This window comes from Peromyscus eremicus, chromosome 9 (assembly GCF_949786415.1).
Source record: "Peromyscus eremicus chromosome 9, PerEre_H2_v1, whole genome shotgun sequence".
Lineage (NCBI taxonomy): Eukaryota > Metazoa > Chordata > Mammalia > Rodentia > Cricetidae > Peromyscus > Peromyscus eremicus.
The window spans coordinates 58,907,039-58,927,328 of record NC_081425.1 but is presented as its reverse complement, the minus strand read 5'-3'; the positions used below and the strand labels follow the sequence as shown (position 1 = coordinate 58,927,328).

General features: G+C 43.9%; 2 protein-coding genes across 3 annotated transcripts; one reads left to right on the top strand and one right to left on the bottom strand.

Annotated features, from left to right (window-relative positions):
- The first annotated feature begins 1,216 nt into the window (after positions 1–1,216).
- LOC131919945 (beta-defensin 43-like) lies at positions 1,217–6,916 on the top strand. Its single transcript, XM_059274375.1, has 2 exons — positions 1,217–1,567; positions 6,623–6,916. Exons 1-2 carry the CDS (start codon positions 1,510–1,512, stop codon positions 6,775–6,777), a joined length of 213 nt encoding a protein of 70 aa, XP_059130358.1. The 5' UTR covers positions 1,217–1,509; the 3' UTR covers positions 6,778–6,916.
- Positions 6,917–11,263: 4,347 nt separating this feature from the next.
- Positions 11,264–14,662, bottom strand: LOC131919944 (dehydrodolichyl diphosphate synthase complex subunit Nus1-like). Of its 2 annotated transcripts, none has more exons than XM_059274374.1 (2): positions 14,195–14,662; positions 11,264–11,720 (listed from the first exon to the last, which is right to left on the bottom strand). In XM_059274374.1, exons 1-2 carry the CDS (start codon positions 14,592–14,594, stop codon positions 11,548–11,550), a joined length of 573 nt encoding a protein of 190 aa, XP_059130357.1. In that variant the 5' UTR covers positions 14,595–14,662; the 3' UTR covers positions 11,264–11,547. The 2 variants fall into 2 exon arrangements, with proteins under 2 accessions (XP_059130357.1, XP_059130356.1); XM_059274373.1 differs by having other exon boundaries at positions 11,267–11,720; positions 13,208–14,644.
- Between the last annotated feature and the right edge of the window lie 5,628 nt (positions 14,663–20,290).

Below are 20,290 nucleotides of genomic sequence, written 5' to 3'. Positions count from 1 at the left end.
AAACTCAGCATATTCTGGACTCATGATCAAAGATGGAAAAACTCAAGCCAGACTCCCCTGAGTGAATGCAAGAGTTATCAACAAGTAGCACCCACAAGGACCTTCTAGAATGCTGGAGAAGTGGGGGCCCACGTGCCTCTGTTTCAGCAACTCACAAGGAGGAAGGACCTGAACCTCGGCTTAGAGACGAACATCCCTAGAGAGTTCCTTCCCCTCATTTGTCCCCTTAGTCTAGAATGTGTGCACTCTCTCAGGACCTCTAGTCGTGTACCCTGGTTAATCCATCATCCTGACAATGGCATCTCCAAAGTCTCAATATTCAGGACGAACCTGCATGTATAGTAAAACTACATGTTGTATTCTCTGAAACCCCCAAACAGAAGGAGCACTCTAGCAAGTCTTGGAAGGAAAAGAACTTCCATTTTATTGATGAAAAGTTCCCTATGTGGAATGAGTCCATCTGGAAAGCAATGAAGATCTTGGGGCTGGAGAGACACCTCAATAGCTGAGCATTTGAGTTCAGTTCCCAGCACCCACATCAGGTTTCTCACAATCACCTATAACTCCAGTTCCAGGGAATCTGTTGCCCTCTTCTGGCCTCTTTAGGCACCTACGCTCATGTGCACATTCCTGTACACACACACACACACACACACACACACACACACACACACACACAGAGGTTGGCTTTTTTTTGTTTTGTTTTGTTTTGTTTTTGTTATAAAGATCAGTATCAAGGATATGGGCATACTTTCTAAAGTTGGGGTACTTCTGTCTCCTGTAAACCTTCCCTGGGCCCCGCAGACTACTCTGGTATCCACTATGTTTGCCTCATCAGAGCCCAACAGGTAAGTCATGCTACTTCGTCAGAAATACGCCCATGTTGCCATTCCATTTGCGTTATATACCTTTGTGTGTTTTATAACATCTTAATTTTTCCTACATTACTTCAAAACTGGGAAGTGTGAACAACTTGTGTTCAATAAGACTTGCAGCAGAGAAGTTAGTTAATCTCATTCAGTTAACTCGGAAATAATAACCGAAGTTTTTTCCCCCACATCTCACTAGCCTATGTATAGTTTCAAATCTAAGTGTCTATTCCCTTAAAACACTGACAAATCAGCATGATGTCACATCAAGGGTTTCTCTCCCCATTACCAGGAAATGAGGTGAATAGTTCCCCTTGGTAAGTGAGGGCTTAACTTGCACAGCTCCAGAAACCCTAAGGCAACAGATTGTTAGCTGCTCGTCTCCCCACCTTCTCCAGGACTGACCCTTCCTTCTGCTGTGTTTACCATCTGTGCCCACACCCAGCCAGCATTTGATAAATGTGCTCAAAGTGAACGACAGTCATGTCCATTGCTGCCTCCTGGTACAAAGCCTCATCGGAACCCAGAAATGTTCTTGCTATTGAAAGGTTCAATAACCATGCAGAAGCTCACCACTCCAGGGCCAAACACAGGCTCTCCTCATCCTGGCATCTGATTCTCATAGCCTCCCTACTCAGCTATGAGGATCCTGCTCTCAGTCCTGGGAGTCCTCACCTTGTTGTCCATAGCTCCTCTGGGTAAGACAAAAGCTTTTTATTCCAGGGATATGAAAATAGAGGCGAAAGAGAGGGTCTGCAGTGTAAGAAATTTGAGGAATTGAGAAAAGGAAAGTGGGCAATTAGAAGAAGGTGGGAAGCCAGGTGGTGGTGGCACATGTCTTTAATCCCAGCACTCGGGAGGCAGAGGCAGGAGAATCTCTGAGTTCCAGGTCAACCTGGTCTACAGGGTGAGTTCCAGGATAGCCAGGGTTACACAGAGAAACCCTGTCTAGAAAAAACAAAGAAAAATGGGAGAGAGGCAAAGAGGCACATCCTCCACCACCGTTCTTCCTGGGCTCACAGAATGCTATTATCCCTGGCAAAGGCCCCTGCCATGTATTTCTTTCTCTTCTTTCTTTCTTTCTTTCTTTCTTTCTTTCTTTCTTTCTTTCTTTCTTTCTTTCTTTCTTTTTTCTTTTTTGTTTTTTTGAGACAGGATTTCTCTGTGTATCCCTGGCTGTCCTGGAACTCGCTCTATAGACCAGGCTGACCTTGAACTCACAAAGATCCACCTGCCTCTGCCTCCTGACTGCTAGGAGTAGAGGCGAGCACCGCCACCACCACCCAGCTATATTTCCTTAAAGTTGGTTGACACTCATATGGTTTTACTTAATCTGTGTGGGTATTACATATGGTGGGAATGACGGCTCCACCTGAACTCATTTTTAATGTTTATTAGCATGTATTAGTTATACACAATAATGGGTTTCATTGTGACATTTTCATATTTGTACATGATGTATTTTGATTATATTCGATTCCCCATCTTGTCCCCATCCCCCACCCCCTAATCCTTTTCTTCTTCCCAACTGACCATCTACCTCCAGCTTCACGTCTTTTTTTTCTTTTTCTTTCTTTTTTTTTTTTATATGATGGGTTTCCTTGGGTTTGTTTGTTTGTGGGTTTAGGGTTTTCTTTTCGTTTTAGATAATAATATAATTACTTCATTTCCCCCTTTGCTTTCTTCCCTCAAGCCCTCCCATACACCCCTCCTTTTCTCTCTTTCAAATTCATGCCTTTTTAAAATTAATTGTTATTGCACACATATTAGGAATATATGCAAATATAACTTGTTCAGTCTGCACAATGTTACTTGTATACATGTTTTCAGGGCTGATCCTTTGGTACTGGATAACCAATTGCCTTGCTCTTCCCTGAGGAAGACTATTTCTCTCACACTTAGCATTCCTTAGTTTCCCGGAGTTCTTTGTGTAGGGATGAGGTCTCTCCTGAGCTTTCTCTCTTACACATTAGCATGTCTATTCTTGTCATGTCCTTGTTCAGCTCATGTGTAGGCAGTCATGTTGGTGAGACTTTATGGGTGTTGCTTCTGACGTTACTAGGAGACACAATCTCACAGCAAACTCCCCGCTCTTCTGGCTCTTACCTTTCCAACCCCTCTTCCACTATGTTTTCTGAGCCTTAGATTCGGAAGTGTTTTTGCAGGTGTGTCCCTCGGGACTGGGCTCCATGACTCTGCATTTTGATTCGTTATGGTCTTCTACAGCAGTCTCCATTTATGTCTGTTGTTGTTATTGTTATTGTTGTTTTGCCTTTTTCTCTTCCTTACTTTCGTGTGTGTGTGTGTGTGTGTGTGTGTGTGTGTGTGTGTGTGTGTGATCCAATGAGTCTCATTAGACCACACGGAGAACACCTTTGCAGGCACTGATGCCCAGTGCGGAGAGAAGCTTCTCTGGCAGGCTCTGACAACATCGCTGCCCTATGGGCACAAGCAGCTGCTTAGAGGGTGTTGATGGATCTGTCATGTCCATTAGCAAAACAGCAACAGCCCTTCTGCTAGAGCCTACGATCTCCCCGGCCACTGGCTTGCTTTTGACCGGGTTTGCAGCACCAGATGTGTTCCCAGGACTAGACTTCCTGGGGATCAGGATCAAATCTCATTTGCAAGTGGTTGTTTGTCTGTGTGGCAGGCTTGCTGCTAATGCACCAAGGGCTGTCTGTAAGGTACACGGAGCTTACAGCTGAGCAAGACTGTTGGTGACAACCTTCCCTGGAAGCCTGCACGACACCTTCTGTCTACTAAAAATTAGTTAAAAATTATTTGTGTTTTTTTTGAGACACTGTTTCTCTATGTAACCCTAGCTGCCCTGGAACTCACTCTGTAGACCAGAGTGGCCTCACACTCAGAGATCCACCTGCCTCTGCCTTCCAAGTGCTGGGATTAAAAGCATGTCCCACCACTGCCCTGCTAAATTTTTTTTAAACGTTTATTTACTTTTTCCTTCTTTGTTTGTTTGGGTTTTTTGTTTGTTTGTTTTTTGTTTTTGTTTTTCGAGACAGGGTTTCTCTGTGTAGCTTTGCGCCTTTCCTGGATCTCGCTTTGTAGACCAGGCTGGCCTTGACCTCACAGAGATCCACCTGCCTCTGCCTCCCAAGTGCTGGGATTAAAGGCGTGCGCCACCACCGCCCACCGTGCTAATTTCTTAATTTCAAAAAAAAAAAAAAATGTTTACTATCAATTGGTGAATTAGTTGCCCTGTTTTCAGGTTAAGAATGATTCCATGGCCGGGCGGTGGTGGCACATGCCTTTAATCCCAGCACTCGGGAGGCAGAGCCAGGAGGATCTCTGTGAGTTCGAGGCCAGCCTGGGCTACCAAGTGAGTTCCAGGAAAGGCGCAAAGCTACATGGAGAAACCCTGTCTCGAAGAAAAAAAAAAAAAAAAAAGAATGATTCCATGAACACTTGTACCCGAGTTTTATGTGGACATGTCCGGTCCTCCTGGACGTAAACTTGGGAATTGAACCCTTGGGTTGTGTGGGTATTCTGTGTTTTTGAGGAATTGCCGCACTCCATGGCTGTTTGCCCTATTTCACATTCCCATGATGATGCGCAGGGTCAGCACCTGCTGGTGTCTGTCATTCTATCCTTCTTTACAGGCGTATGATGGAGGTGAAGTGATATCCCGTTGTAATTATCATTTACTTTCTTTATCAGTAATCATGGTTGCATTTTTCATTAGCGTTTTGGTCACTTTTTAGACCTTTCTTGGAGAAGCATCTGTTTAAGTGTTTTACCCACTTTTAATTGTTTTTTTTTTTTTAATTGAGTTGTGAGTTCTTTAGGTATTTCAGCCCTAAGTCCTTGTCAGACATAAGTTTGCAAATATTTTCTCCCACCCTCCAGACGGTTATCTTAAAATATTTTATTGGACACACTGTCTGAATCATTAAGTTTTCAGGGTTATGGTACAGACAGGCCAGCCTCAATAGTTTTAAAGAATTTAAAAACATGTCATCATACATGTGAAGGTGCTCATGATCGGTCAGTCCTTAATAGACCTTCTGGGGTTTGTATGGCTTTAGTGAATTAAATTTAGCTTAATTGAAGTAAAGGGATTTAAGATTTGTTAGCCAGGTGTGGTGGCACACACCTTTAATCCCAGCACTCAGGAGGCAGAGGCAAGTGGATCTCTGTGAGTTCAAGGCCAGATTGGTCTACAGAGTGAGTTCGAGGGAAGCCAGGGCTACACAAAGAAACCCTGTCTTGAGAAACTAATAATAATAATAATAATAATAATAATAATAATAATAATAATAATAAATTTTTTAAAAGCTGGAAAAAAGAACCAGTTCTTCCAACGGTGTCCACCGGCACCCAGCATCCTCCCCTTCCTGTATCTCCCTCCCCAGCTCTTCCTCCCTCTTCTCTGATAGTCTCCATCCTACTTAGATGTTTTCATTTATCTAGATTCCACATATAACAGAAAACATGATGACATATACCTGAAATCTCAGCACTTGGGAGGCTGAGCCAGGGGGATTGGCGTGAGTCCAAAGATAGCTTGGGCTACGTGATAAGTACCAGGCCGTTCAAGGGTACATAGTAAGATTCTGTTTCAAAATCCAAAGGAGGAAAAAAGAGGAAACATTCTATGCTTTCTTTCTGGTCCAGATGGTTTTGCTTACTGTGATGATCTTTAGTCCCATCTATTTTCCTGCAGATGACATGTTTCATCCTTCTTTATAGCTCGATCCATTTCTTTATCCATTCATCTGTGGATGAGCACATAGACTGATCCCATGATGTAGCTACTATGAGCACATTTGAAATAATTTTGCTTCAGGAATTAACCTCCTTTTTTTTTTTTTTTGCACCATAGGCAGAAATGTATAATAAGTAGTTCTCTGCCCCTTCTCAGTGGCTGCTTCATTTGCCCGTTCTTTCCAGAAGAAATTATCATCTACCTGTACTTATCACCTTCTTGTCTTCTTTTGCATTCATTTTAATGCTGTTTTTCTTACATTCTGGGAAGGTTCTTTATTCTTTTCTTAAATCATAAGCTATTTCTAACAATAAAAATAACAAATAGAAGGGGCTAGAGAGGTATGTTGGTGGTTAAGAGCCCTGGCTGCTCTTGCGCGGGACCGGACTGCATATTCTCAGAAGCCACATGTAGCTCACAATCACGTGTAACTGCAGTTCTAGGGGATCTGACAGTTCTTCTGGCCTCCGTGGGCACCAGGCATGCATGTGGTGCACAAATATATGTGTAGGCAAAACATATCAAGTAAAATTTCAAAACTTAAAGTAATACTAAAAATAACAAGTAGAGAGGCTGGAGAGACGACTCAGCAGTTAAGATACTGCTCTTGCAAAGGATCCGAGTTTAATTCTCAAGCATTCACGTCAGGTGGCTCACAACCACCTGTAACTCCAGCTCTAGGGGATCCAACACTCTCCTGGAGTTCATGGACATTCACACACATGGCAGACAGACATACATACATGCAGAAATTTTTAAAGTAGTAGAAATGAATTTTTTTTTCTTTTTCTTTCTTTTTTTTTTTTCCAGTGGGAGGGGGTTTGAGACAGAGTTTCTCTGCATAGCTTTGTAGCCTTTCCTGGAACTCACTCTATAGCCCAGGCTGGCCTCAAACTCACAGAGATCCGTCTGCCTCTGCCTCCCGAGTGCTGGGATTAAAGATGTGCAACACCACCACCCGGCTAAATCTTTTTAAAAGTAGTAACAAATAAGCAATACAGTGAAACATGTTTGTCTTCTCTTTTCAAAGCCAGGAGCTTCCTTGAGGGACACGAGTGCTCCTCGGAGTACCGCCACTGCAGAATGAAGTGCGACGCCACCGAATACGCCATCAATTATTGTGAGGATTGGACCATCTGCTGTGGAGCAAAGAGCAGAGAAGCAAAGAAGAAAAGGTTGTGGTGACTAGTTGAACTCATCTTCTTAGGACAAGACATCCAAAGTAGTTAAAAGTTCCTTGCCCACCTAAGAATAAATGATATGACGAGTAAAAGGAATTTCATGCTTACATGACCACGTTGAAATAAATACATGTTTTATCACATCTTACAGTCTATTTTCACATCTATAATTTTTTTTACTAGATTGTGTTTTCAACTGTATACTCCATCATGTATACAAGGTTGGCCTGGGCAATGCTAATCAAACTCAGTGGGTATTTAAAAGAAGAAGAAGAGGAAGAAAAGAAGAAATAAAAGTATGATGAGAAGTATTGGGAAGGAGAAGGGCTCAGCGGGAGGGGTAGAGGAGTAAGAGAAAGGAGTGGGGTGATTATGATCAATATGTATTATATACAAGTATGAAGTTGTCAAAGAATAAATTTAAAATTATAATGAATACTAACTGTAATGAGCTATCATGGTGATTACATAAATTAGAATGTGTTTTGTGATCTTTTTACACTTTTAGAGGCCCTTCTGGCTTTAAAGGTTTCTGTCAAGGAGTCCAGTGTTATCTAATACCTTTGTAAGAAACCAGCTTTCAATGTTTTAACAATAATACGCCATGGAGAATTTCTTTTCTGGTTTTGTCTGTTTGGTGTTCTATAGGCCTCTACCTGGATAAGCATCTCAGTCTGGACTTGGGAAATTTTCTTCTATGACTTCATTGGAGATGTTTTCTGTGCCTTCACTGTGATATTCTTCTCCTATGCCCACAATGTGGCGGCTAGGCCTTTTCATGATGTCTGAGAAGTTGCCTATGTTCCACTCATCTGTTTTCCCTCATTGAACTTTTTCTGAGTGATCCAGTGCCTCTTCTTTGTCTTAAATCCATCCCTCTCTGTTTTTGACATGATCCATTTTTGTTGCTGAGACTTTCCTCTGTGGTTTTTTTGTTCGTTTGTTGTTTTTCCGTTTTCAACATCATTTCAGTTTGGGTTTTCTTCATTTCACCCATCTCCTTGTTTTTTTTTTTTAATCTTCTTTGGGTTGGAATGTTTTTTAATTCTTTGTCTGGGCACTCTTCTAGGTTATTCTCATTAAAGCATGTCACCATGAGATTTGTGTTGTTCTGGGGATGACAAATTCTTTCGCTTGTTGTTTTTATTTCTGCGTTGGGGTTTGTGCATCTAGAATTAGCTCTTTGCTTGAGTTTTCTTCCTTCCTTCCTCCCTTTCTTTTCTTTCTTTCTTTCTTTCTTTCTTTCTTTCTTTCTTTCTTTCTTTCTTTCTTTCTTTCTTTCTTTCTTTCTTTCTTTCTTTCCTTTGTTCCAATCACCTTTCTTCTTTCAGCAGAGGTGTCTGCAATGTTCAGGAGGGGGCTAACTCATAGCAGGGTTAAGATGTGGGTTTCCTCTGTTTATCTGGTATTTGGGGATATGGCCTCTCTCACAGGCCTTGTATCTCTGTTACCACCTGGTGCCTTTATCTGTTTGGTCAAGGAGCCTGGAACAAGTTTCTCCTGACAGCGTGGACTAGTCCAAGGTCTCAAAGCCAGATAGAGCAACTGGAGGCCCCAGTGGAGCAGCAATCAGGGCTCTAGGGCTCTGAGCTATGTGTGGTGACTACTGAGCTCCTGGCAGCAAGCAGCCTGGGATCAGCCATAATAGAATTTGAGCCATTAAGAATCCGAGTATAGGCTGGGTGGTGGTGGTGGTGGTGGTGGTGGTGGTGGTGGTGGTGGCGGCGGCGGCGGCGGCGGCGGCGGCGGCAGCGCACGCCTTTAATCCCAGAACTCGGGAGGCAGAGCCAGGCAAATCTCTGTGAATTCAAGGCCAGCCTGGTCTACAGAGCAAGCTCCAGGACAGGCACCAAAACTACACAGAGAAACCCTGTCTCAGGGGAAAAAAAAAAAAAGAATACAAGTATCAGCCAGAAGTGCTAGATCGTTTGTTTAATCCCAGCACTCAGGAAGCAAAACCAGATGGATCTCTATGAGTTTGAGACCAGCCTGGTCTACATAGCAAATTCCAGGTCAGCTAAGGCTGCACAGTGAGACCTCAAAAGAAAGAGGAGGAAGATGAAGGAGGAGAAAAAGAAAGAGGAGAAGGAGGTGAAAAAGAGCAATTACCTCTCTGGATCTATAGGACAATTTGTTAACGCCTTCTAACAATATTAATTCTGCTGAACTAATTCTTTCCTTCTAATGCGTCCTTAAATTTATTTTTCAGTTCTTTATAGCTTCATTGTGTAGGACTTTAACATCTCTGGCTAAACTGTATGTTGGGGGGGGGGGGTCTGTGCTAGGCCACTATGTATAGAGAGAGGGTTAGTTGAACCGGCTGTCTTGCCTATAGTTGGTTAGTCTGTACTGAACGAGAGAGGTTGATGTCCACCAGAGATGTTTTTTGTGGCAGTAGTTTTTCTTTGTGTATCAGAGACCTCTGCTGGCCACACTTGGCTTTTCATCCTGTGGGTTGGGCAAGACTCCCCAGATGATACCCATAGGAGTGACTGCTTCAGCTAAGGGATTTCTCTCAAGTGTACCGGCTGTGTGGGAAACAGCCACATCACTGAGATCAGAACAGGCAGAGCACCTCTTGCATAATAATCACCCTGCAGGAAGGATGCAGTTAGGGGTGTCATGTAGCCCGCCCCCCAGCTCAGAGCTCTCAGGCTTTGCAGCAGTAACCGACAGGTTGCTCCAGAATTTTAACCACACACTGACCCTCAGGCTCAGAGCTATATAACTGCAGGTAGATTCTCAGTTGATGAGATCTGTTCCTGGCCACTGCAGGCAGAACCCCCTCTCCTTATACACAGCTAGACTTAGCCAGGCTCTCCCCTCTTTCAGCCCTCTTGCTCTCCATGACCGCCTCACTTGGGCCCTTCTGCTCCCAAAAGTATGGCAGGCCAAACTGAGATTCCTTTGCTCGTGGATGTTCCCTAGTCTTGGCTCCTCCATCAGGCCCAGTTGTTAACATACAGTTATCTCACAAAACACCCCCTCACTGTTCCATCCACTGCTGACCCACCTGGCAGATGAATCATTTTCTCACCGAAACCTCCAACTGGATCTGAGGCTTTCAAGGGCTGCGGCTGATTGAGATAGGACTACACGGCTTTCGTTTGGCTCACCTTTTGGAAGTGGCTTCTATCTCCCCTCCCTCTGCCAGACAACTACCTGGCTGACACAGTATGGCTTGCTTCTCTGTGTCCTGCATTATTTTCTCTGCTCATTCCCAGTACCCACCTCCCCATGGCTCTCAGATGCACTTCCTCTACTTCTCTCTTTGTAACGTGGTCTTCTTCTGTCTTGTTCTGATGCACTTCTTCACCAGCTCACACAGAGGCGGCTGCTACTTCACCATCTTGTATAGAAGTTCATTTTTATTAATGGTTGTCCGCAGTTTCATTGTAGACTGTGATGATTCATTCATCTCTTGGTGGGCATCTAGGTCGATCTGTGTCACGGCTATGGTGACTAACTAGTTCTGTAAGTGGACAAGGACGTGCAGTATCTCTGTGTGTTGCTGACTTAGATTCCGTAAGGCACAGCCCCGGGGAGTGGAACAGCTGAATCACACGGTCATCCCATAGTTAGTGTCTTGCGGGACCTCTGGCCTGATTTTCATAGCAGCTGCACTAGTTTATTCCCCCTGGCAGAGCACAGAAGTTCCTTCCTTCCACAACCTTCCCAGCACTTGCTGTTTGATTTCTCTCTTTCTTGTTTAAAAGAATCTTTTTCATCCCACTGACATAGTATCATGCGTTTTTTAAAATAAAAGAAAATCTTGGAAAGACAGTCATCACAATGTAATCAAGGCCTCTTGATTTTTATTTCTCCGAACCCTCTAATTTTCTTAAACGTTGTTATTACTTATAGTAAATGTTTTTAAGCCTCCAGGAAATTCTTTTTACATTCTCCTTTTCTGTAACTTTTATCCATTCACAGCTATCAGTTAGAATCTTGGGTGAGTGCTGACACAGGCCCTGGGTTTTCCTTCAGACTGTCTTACAGTCACTTCTGTTAAAGGCAGATCCCAGAGTCGGAGCACAGCCTTTGGTGGGTCCTGGTTTTCGAGGAAAGCAGCAGGGATAAAGCTGTCTCCAGCTGGGTCTTGTGTTCGGAGGTGAACACTGTGCTTAGGCCAGTCACACTTCTCACCTTTCCATCTCCTCCCTTATAAGAACTGTCCAAGTCACCGTTTCTAGACTCAGTGAAAATTCAGCTTTTAGTCACTGTGGAATTCGACAGTTCTGGCAAAGGTGAAGCTGACCCTTTTGGTTTAAATAAATAATAAACTATGTAAGACTGCAAATGGTGAAAATGAGAATATGCTCCAGAAAAGAACATACTAGCTAAAAAAAAGTCTTTGTCTCAAAAAAGAAGCAAAATAAATAAACAGTTCTTCTGCGGTCCCTGTTTAGAATAAATATAATATTCACATAGCCACTATGGTCTATGAAGAAAGTATATTCTTTTATTGATTTTTTTTCATTCATACATATTTCAACTTTTATTAATAAAATTCAATAAATTTGATTCCTTAATCATAAAAACCTGCTGTATACATTGTTTACATGTTGTCAAAATCTCCACTTCAAGTATCACAAAAACTTCACTGATTCTAAGAGTGGAACCATCACAGAGATGGGAGGAGCTAATTAGCATATATTAAAAGACTGCATTATAGATATGCACCATTTATTTGGCACTGTTCATTAATATTGTAGCATATTCTTGTCAAAAACAGGCATTCGAGACTCAGTCACAAAGTACCAGAATTTGCTATTCACATTTTAATCAGCTTTTCAACTTCAAGCAACCACCATTCAGTTTGAAGAAGCAATCCACAGTCCAGCTTCAGAATGGGTTCAAACCCTCTCACTTCTTTACACAGTCCACGATGCCATCGGTGAGTAGGAAGCTCCAGGGGGTTTGGATGATGTACAGCTTGTGATGATCCTGACAAGAATTACAGAAAGAATAGTGCACTTCATGTTGTCCAGATTGCATTAGCAATCACGTGAGAAGGTTCTAGAATGCTTACATTGAAATGCAGACCCTAGTTACTTGCTGAGGCAATGCTTCCTAAGACTACAACAGACTTAGGATTTTGGTTCTGTTCTGATGGGCAATTTAACTTCATTTTAACAATTTTGTTTGTTTGTTTGTTTGTTTGGGGCTTTTGTTTTTGTTTTTTGTTTGTTTGAGACATGGTTTCCCTGTGTAGCCCTGGCTATCCTGGAAGTCACAACGTAGACCAGGCTGGCCTCAAACTCACAGAGATCCACCTGCCTCTGCCTCCCAAGTGCTGGGATTAAAGGTGGGCACCACCATGTCCGGCTAACAAATCTTAAATCCCTTTACTCCAGTTAAGCTAAGTTTAATTCACTAAAGCCATACCAACTCCAAAAGGTCCATTGAGAACATGTATATCATGCTAAATGAAAAGCACTGAATTTTCTTAAGTTAACCTCCCTAGGGAGAATAAAAACCAATGGAACATGGATCGCTGCCCAGGATGCCAGAAAAGGGGGATTTTCTAATAATGTTTACATATGTTGTGGCCTCACACAATAATTAAGACTTTTTAAAAAAGAATTTGTACAAAAAAAAAAAAACCTTAAGTGTAAAGTATTATCACTGGACCAAACTTCATTTTAATAATTTCTACTATAAGTATTTTTTTACATCATAAATGGGGTTTGTAATCCCAAGTGAAAACACATTCTTCCCCTCAGAGTCTGAGATGCTATTCTAGATCCTACTTTCCAAACCCAGTTGTCTTTGCTGTTTTTCAGATTTCTGGGGCCTGATATTTAAATGGCTCCACACTAAATGTACATGACTCGTGCTGGTAAGAGCTTTCTGAAAACTGCCCATTACATATAAAGAATGGTTTCCATCAAAACGTGAGCAGTGTGGGAAAAACACTAAATCCCTGTTAAGAACTGACTGATTCTTAAAATAATAGGGCCAGTGCTGTTCTCTGACACAAGAGAACACAAATGATTAAGTTAAGTTAATTTCACAGACTTTAGTGACACAGACAGACCTCTGTCCTGCTCAGTCCTCTATGCAAAGTTGTTACTGAGTTTTACTGGGGAGGGGGAGAAACCCAGGGACTACTCGGAGGAGGAACGGGCTACCTTGGAGGGACGATCTGCCTTGGTAGCTTCTCTCAAATGTTCATTTTAAATAAAAAGCTAATGGAAATGTTTCTGGGTACCATGTGGTACGCTACTCTTCACACCAGCAAAGGCATCAAAACTGTCTTTTTAGGAAATTTTCCACCTTTAAGACGATTATTTATTTAGTTTTTAACTGCATAATTCAACATTTAAAATTGTGATCTTCAGCACTTCAATACTGAGCGATTTATTTTTCAAATGATCTTCACAACCCAGAACACAGGCACTGAATCAGTACTCCAAAGTCACATTGCTTACCAGAATAACGCAACAGAAATGGCCAGAAATCTGAGGAGAGATGTTCTGAATGCAAGCAAGCTTTCAACATGTGAGTACAGGATTCCGCTCCTCTGAATCGCCCTCAAAATGAGAATACTCCTGTTTAGTAAGTCAATATACCATTCTTAAAAATTAAAGTTTGGTCACTAGGATAAACTGAATAAAAATTACCCTCACCCCACTCCAAATGACCAGCTTTAATCACTCCCTATACTTCACAAAATCAGGAAAGTTGTACCGGCTGAGACCTTTAAATCTGAAGGCTCACATCCTCTGCTATTCCATTCCCGGCTGCCTCCCTGGTTTATTCCCAAACACACACACACACACACACACACACACACACACACACACACACACACTCGAGTAAGACATTCTTTGTGTCTGCTGATAAATTATGAGGAATATGAACTAGGTGTGCACAGGGTATTTATAGGTACTTTGTAAACATCAGAGTCCCTCGGGTCCTTAGTTCCAAAAGGGACGCAAACAGGGACCACTACTTTCCCAGACGCGGTTCACTCGTCGCATACTGACAAAGGGCGGAGAAGAAGTCCTCGTAAGGAAGGTTCAGGTGAGAAGGCAAGGACACGATCTCAGCCAGTCTGATTTGCCAGGGGAGAAAGCCTAATGTGCTGTCCACAGAACCAAACTTCAGTACTAAATCCGGATCAGGGAAGCCGTGGGAACGAAGCAAGCGGTCAAACACATCCACGTTCAGATCCGTGGCTCTCCGTTGCTGCCGCGCCACCAACTGGCAGAAGTCCTGGGCGGCTCTCACAACGTCTGCTTTCCCGTCTTCTGGGGACAGCACCTGCACGGCCGACCGGCAGATTAAAACTAGACCGTCTTTGCCGCTACTCTCTGCCAACTCTGCTGAGTATCTGGAATAATCTAAGCCCCAAAGTTCCTGTTGTCGTTTTAAAATTTCCTCCATCAGTCTGGAATTATTTCTCTTGAAAATACCTTGGTGGTCGTAGACGCTAACGTAGGAGATCCCCACGGCCACGCACCACACCACGATGCTCGCCACGTCCGAGAAGCTGTGCTCCAACTCCGTGATCAGCAGACCCAGGTGCACGGGCAGCTTGTGCAGGGTCCCGCAGTCCGCGCGCCAGCGCAGCCCGGGGTGCATTACGGCCAGCGCCGGGTCCCCCGGCGAGTACGAGTGCGAGTGCCGGTGCGAACTGCGACGAGAGTGCCCACAGTTCGTCAGAGGCTTGGGGAGCCACGGGATCCAGCTCCAGGTGCCTGGGCGTGCGCACAGCGCCGAGATGAGCTCGTGGTGCGGCCAGAGCAGGGCTTGTAGTGCCCGCCACACCAGCGCGCGCAGCACCCGCTGCACCAGCGCCTGCAGCCCGGCCATCGTCGCGAGAGCCGGGCGCCACCTCCTCCCAAGGCCCACGCTCACAGCTGTCCCCGGCTCCCGCGGCCCCACCCCCACTGCTGTGCGACTGCTTAATGATAGCTACCCTGACACGAGTGAGATGGGATCTGGAGACCTTTTAATCATTTTTAAAATAATTTATTTTTTATATGTGAGTGGTGAATGTGCGTTGTGCTTGCCGTTAAGTTTATATACACCTCTTAGGTGCAGGAGCTGGTGGGAACCTGAAGAGGGAGCCAGGCCCAATAGAACCAGAATTACTGTTGTGAGACGCTAAGGAAGTTGGGAATCAAACCAGGGTCCTCTGCACGAGAAATGCAGGTAGTGGATGGACCGTCTCTCCAGCTCCTGGAATGTAGTTTTGATTTTTCGTTTTCCTGGCAGATAAAAAGACTGAACATTTTTCAGAATTTTATTGGTCATTTGGATTTCTTTTTGATGACTATATATTTAACTCATTTATATATTTGTTGGATGAGTTTAGAGTTGGGGAGTCTAAATTTTGTAGATTTTTTTTTTTTAAATACGTAAGTCATAGGGTCGGCACCGCGTTCAGCCTCCTGGGACAGGAGCAGATTTCAATCTGACCTTTAGCAGTTTCTTCTCCATGGTGTTGACAAACTCCTCTCACGCCGTTCAGCTTTTCCAAATTCCATTGTGCAAGGTTTCTAGCCCAAGGGCAGACGGTCTCAGACTCTTTATAGCAAGCTTCCTATCTTCAAATGTCGTTTAAACTTGTATATTGACTACTAGAGAGACTCTGGTGGGTGGACATGGATGTGGTGTGTCTCTGGGGACATTCTTTCAGTCAGTGTTGTCCAACGTTCTTATTATTTAACCAAGACAATGATCTAACCTTTGCCCATTTTAGCCCTAGGCTTCCAAGCGAGTCTTAGTAGTTAAAGTAATTGGGCTAAAAATCGCTTGAGCCACATACATGGCATGATGTGTTGGGTCAGCGGTCTTTCACGGAAGCTTAACTGCTCTACTGGCTGACTCTAAAACTGGTAAGCCCTTAATACACCTTCATTTTTCTTTCGGAGTCCTTGTTTAGAGTTCTAACGAGGAAGGATTCGGGTGCAAACTCACAGGTAAGTTGACCTTTCCAGTTTTAAATGTCTTTCCAATCTAGAAAACATTCAGTCACTGGCTCTCAGATGTAGTTAAGCATAGAAGATACCCGTATTAACATACTAGTTTTCCTTGCTGTGGCAAAATCCCCAAGGAATGTCACTTAGAGGGGAAAATGTTTATTTTGACTCACAAAAGATTTCAGTCCATAGTCATGTGGATCCTTGCTCCTGGAACAGGACCAGGCAGAACACCAGGGCAGGGAGCACGTGACAGAGCAAAGCTGCCAACCTTGTAGTAACCAGATGAGTTTGTGAGGAGGAAGCCTGGGGCGGTATGCAGTCCTTGGCGCATGCTCAGTCAGGACTAGCGCCCTTCAACTGGCTGGCACCCATCTCCAAAGTTTCCCTCACTTCCCCAAAGTCCATCAACTCAGCAGCACATGCTGGACTAATGATGTCAGAGTCCTCACTAGCTAATTACTCCTCTAAAACTGTGGTGTGGAAGACTAAGCTTTCAACAGATGAGCCCTTGGGGAACATTTCAGATCAGAGCCATAAAAATATGTAAGCATGATTTCCAAGGCCAAAGAAACCACGGAAGGAACAATGTAGACAACAGTAACTGTCACTGCACACTATGAAAGACATGAGTGACATAGATAGGGCCAGGAAGATGACTCAGTGGATAAAGGCGCTTGTGCCAAACCTGGCGACGTGGGTTCCATCCGTTACAGCAAAAGGAGAGAGAAGGGACTGGAGGGGCAGCTCAGTGGTTAAGAGCTCTTGCTGTTCTTTCAAAGGGCCTGAGCTCAACCAGTTATTACCTGTAACTGCAGCTCTGGGAGAGCCTGTGCTCCCCCACCCCATGAAAAAAAAATAAATAAATCCTTTTAAAAGAATAGGAAAGAGCCAACTCTTACAAGTTGTCCTCTGACCTCCACACATGTACCACGGCGCGTGCGCGCGCGCGCACACACACACACACACACACAAATAATTAATACAAAAGCAGTATAAGTGATAGATATGGGGAAATATCTTTCCTACTGTCTAATATTTATGGAGATAATGTGTTTATCACCAAATGACTTACATCTCAAGAAACTCAAACTTCATCTCCTCAAGTTACTCCAAGGTCGTTCCCTTCTAGTTTTTTTCAACATAAATTACAGATGGGTGATGGCATTTGGGTAAAGCGCCATGTCTGCCAGTGTATAGTGCGTGTGCCACTTGTGAGTGACAGACTCTGTTTAGCAGAAATAAGTATATAAATAACTCAGGCAAATAAATGAAAAAAGAAAAGAAAAATAACTCAGGCTAAGAACTCTTAGAAACTAGGTGGAGAAGGCAGCTTCCTCAATGTGATTTAAAAACAAACAACAAGAACAGACAAAAACCACAGCTAACATTATGTTTAGTGGTGAAATACCGCATTGCCACAAGAATCAAAAAGAAGACAAAGGGTGTCTCTCCAGAGATGGCTCAGAGGTTAAGAGCACTGGCTGCTCTTCCAAAGGACACAACTATATGTAACTTGAATTCTAGGGTATCTGACGCCCCCTTCTGGCCTCCTTGGGCACTGCACACACATGGTGCATAGACATACATGCAGGCAAAAAGCTCATACACACACAAATAATAAAAAGAAAAAAGAAAAAGTTAAAAGCCAAGAAGAAATACCTGTTCTCAAAACTCTTAGTGCCCTACTAGGGGGATTACTAGTCAGTATGATGAGGAGGAAAAGTCGGAGCCCACCAATTAAATACAAAGAAAAGTCTCTTGTCTTAAGGTGTGTGATTGGCTATGTAGATAATCTCAGGGCATCTATTGAAAACAACTATGAGAATTAAGAAATGAGTTCACACCTGGCAATGGTGGGACATGCATTTAATCCCAGCACTCAGGAGGCAGAAGCAGGTGGGTCTCTATGAGTTCGAGGCCAGCCTGTCTACAGAGCGAGTTCCAGGACAGCCATAGCTACACAGAGAAACTCTGTCTCAAAAAATAAAAAAATGAAAAATAATAAAAATGAGTTCAGTAAGGTTACCAGATAAATAGGTCAACTGTATTCCTAGAAAACATCCATTAACAGTAGCATTAGCTGGTGTAACATAAACAGAGAGGTCATAAAGATTACAAGGCTCTGGAAGCTAAGAAAATTGTGAGACTCACAAAGCCTGTCTCCAAGGTCACATGTGCAGTAAACATTCCAGGAGATGCTTTAGTGAAGCTCTCCTCAAGTTTTGCAGGAAACTGCAGGAATGCATCTTTCATGAGTCACCACCCATCTTGGAATGGGCTTCTCAATGATGCACCTGCCTGAGGGTCTGTGCACACCTCACCCCGTAAGTAACTCCAATAAACTCATTGGTTTGTCAAGACAAACTTGGGTAGAACCATCTCTTGGTTGTGTCTTTGGTGCCCTCTCTGGATATCCCTAGGAAATGTCCCACAGCACAGTTAAAGCCTGAGCACAAACAGACAAAAAAGCAAAGACGGGGTAAAGCGGAGCAGTTGCATGGCCCTGATGAGGGGCGGTAAGGCATGTAGCTAAGACTGATCTGTTTGAAGGTGAAGCGGTCATGAGCGCAATCCCAATGTGGCCGCCTTTCCCACGTGGTATTGGAGGTTACAGCTGGTTGCTCAAGTGGCAAGTGTATGATTTCTGTTGTGAGGGAGAGGACATGCAACCAATGTCAAGTCATCTGCACGTGAAGTGTCCCAGTGTCGCGTCCGCCTTGACCAGCAAGGAAGACGCAACACCAGGCTCTTCTCCAAGCAGTTTATTCAGGAACCTTGAGACAATCTTCTGACCCTGGGGAAAGCCATCTTCTGACTCTGGGGAAAGCCAGCCCACGCCCTTTATAGCCACTGGGCAACCAACCCCGTAGTGCCACGTGGACAATGCCGATAGGGTCAGACATACGCAAGCAAGCCAGATTCCACGCCCAAGCCAAATAAGGAGTTGTTTATCCCAGAGAACACCTGCCATCAGGAAGGCAGAAGCCGGCCCCATCTTTGAGGCACGGCCGTGCACGGCTCTCTACATCCCAGGGTGGCATGGAGACATCTAACATATTCCTGCTCACACGGTGGTACAGACAAAGAGAAGTCTGACTTTCTCCTTGTCCCGACTTTTGTTTTATCCACTCAGTAAAGCATAGAATGCTCTCTAGAGAGAGAGTGTCATGCTTTCTTAATAAATGGAGTCTACCACACAAATATGTAGATGTAAAATCTATGATTCCATATGTATACAGGGGCCTCGATAATGGCCCAGTATAGGAAACTATAATCGGACAAGAGTGTGCATCTAAGCTGCTCGGCAAATTGAAGGCTTTTAAACAGAAATGAGGGAGCCCCTTGCAGCGTGGCCCGTGAGGTCATGGGGCATGGGGACAGATGAGATCAGTCTGAGGACTGTGGAAGTAGAGAAACCGAGAGATGTGGCTGCTTTCCCTTCCTTGAGACCAACGCTGTGTAATGTGATCTAACGTGAGAGATGACTGGTTCCAGAAGCCGCTGGGAACACTTGCTTAGTGCTGCCTGTGGTCCCTGGGAAGGGTGGATTGCTGAAAAGAGGGGGTGCTTGCTTTCCAGTTTACCTAGCCTGGAGAGCAAGAGACCCAAGTTAACTCATGGGGACTCGAGTGGTAGAGGACTTCAGTTACTTTGCTGAGGCCCATGACGGGGAAGGAGTATCACAAGACATGAGAGGCTCCAGAACCCTGGAAGGATTTGGACTGGCATTTTAAATTGGGTTTTAGGTGCTAAAGAATTCAAGATGAGGTAGGGGCAGGAAAGCAGATGATGGAATCTGTCTGGGTTTCAAAAGCAAGTGTGATAAGATTTGCACCTAGTCAGAGTTCCCAAGGAAAATTTTTGGCAGGAAACCAAAAGCGTCTGAATGGCCTCAAAGCCTGGGCAACAGTTTACCAGGGAGATGAGAGAGGAAGTGAATGGCAGAATAGTTCAAGTTAGAGAAAACAAAAAAAGATTAAGCTTGTCCTAGAGGTGAACAGTTATTTCCCACAGAGAATATTCTATGTAAATTTTCCTCTGCCAAAAACATATACTGGGGAGGAGGGGGTTGTTTGCATGGCCTGGGGCCCTTCCAACAGCCAGGTGAGGCTGATAGGGAGGCGGAAGTACCAGAATCAGCCTGTCAGAACTGGGGAGTCAACCCCAGTAGCACTCACGGCCATTAAGAACACAACCATGATGATACATAAGGTTAAGTTGTTGCACACCCTTCCACCAGTGTGTACAAACAGGAGTATATCATTATATCTTCATCATTATTTGGCAACAGAGACTGGAGGGATGAACTCAAGGCTTCACACATGCTAGGAAAGCATTCTGCAAACCGAGCTACATCCCCACCCAACAGAAACGTTTAAATGATGTAGTCCCACTAAGCAGTAGGAAACCCCCATGGGTATTATAAACTGCAACATGCTCAATACTTCAATTTAGGTATTTTCCAGGTGACTTTTATTTTCCTATTTTCTACATTAAAGCTTGAATAAACACGTTGTGAATAGGGATACATAGGCAAATGCTCTAACTTCCAGCTGTACCCCAGTCACAAACAAGGACATC

Coding starts and splice junctions, on each gene's coding strand:
- LOC131919945 (XM_059274375.1), top strand. CDS start 1,510: ATGAGGATCCTGCTCTCAGTCCTGGGAGTCCTCACCTTGTTGTCCATA. Junction 1,568..6,622: donor GTTGTCCATAGCTCCTCTGG/GTAAGACAAAAG, acceptor CTCTTTTCAAAG/CCAGGAGCTTCCTTGAGGGA.
- LOC131919944 (XM_059274373.1), bottom strand. CDS start 14,594: ATGGCCGGGCTGCAGGCGCTGGTGCAGCGGGTGCTGCGCGCGCTGGTG.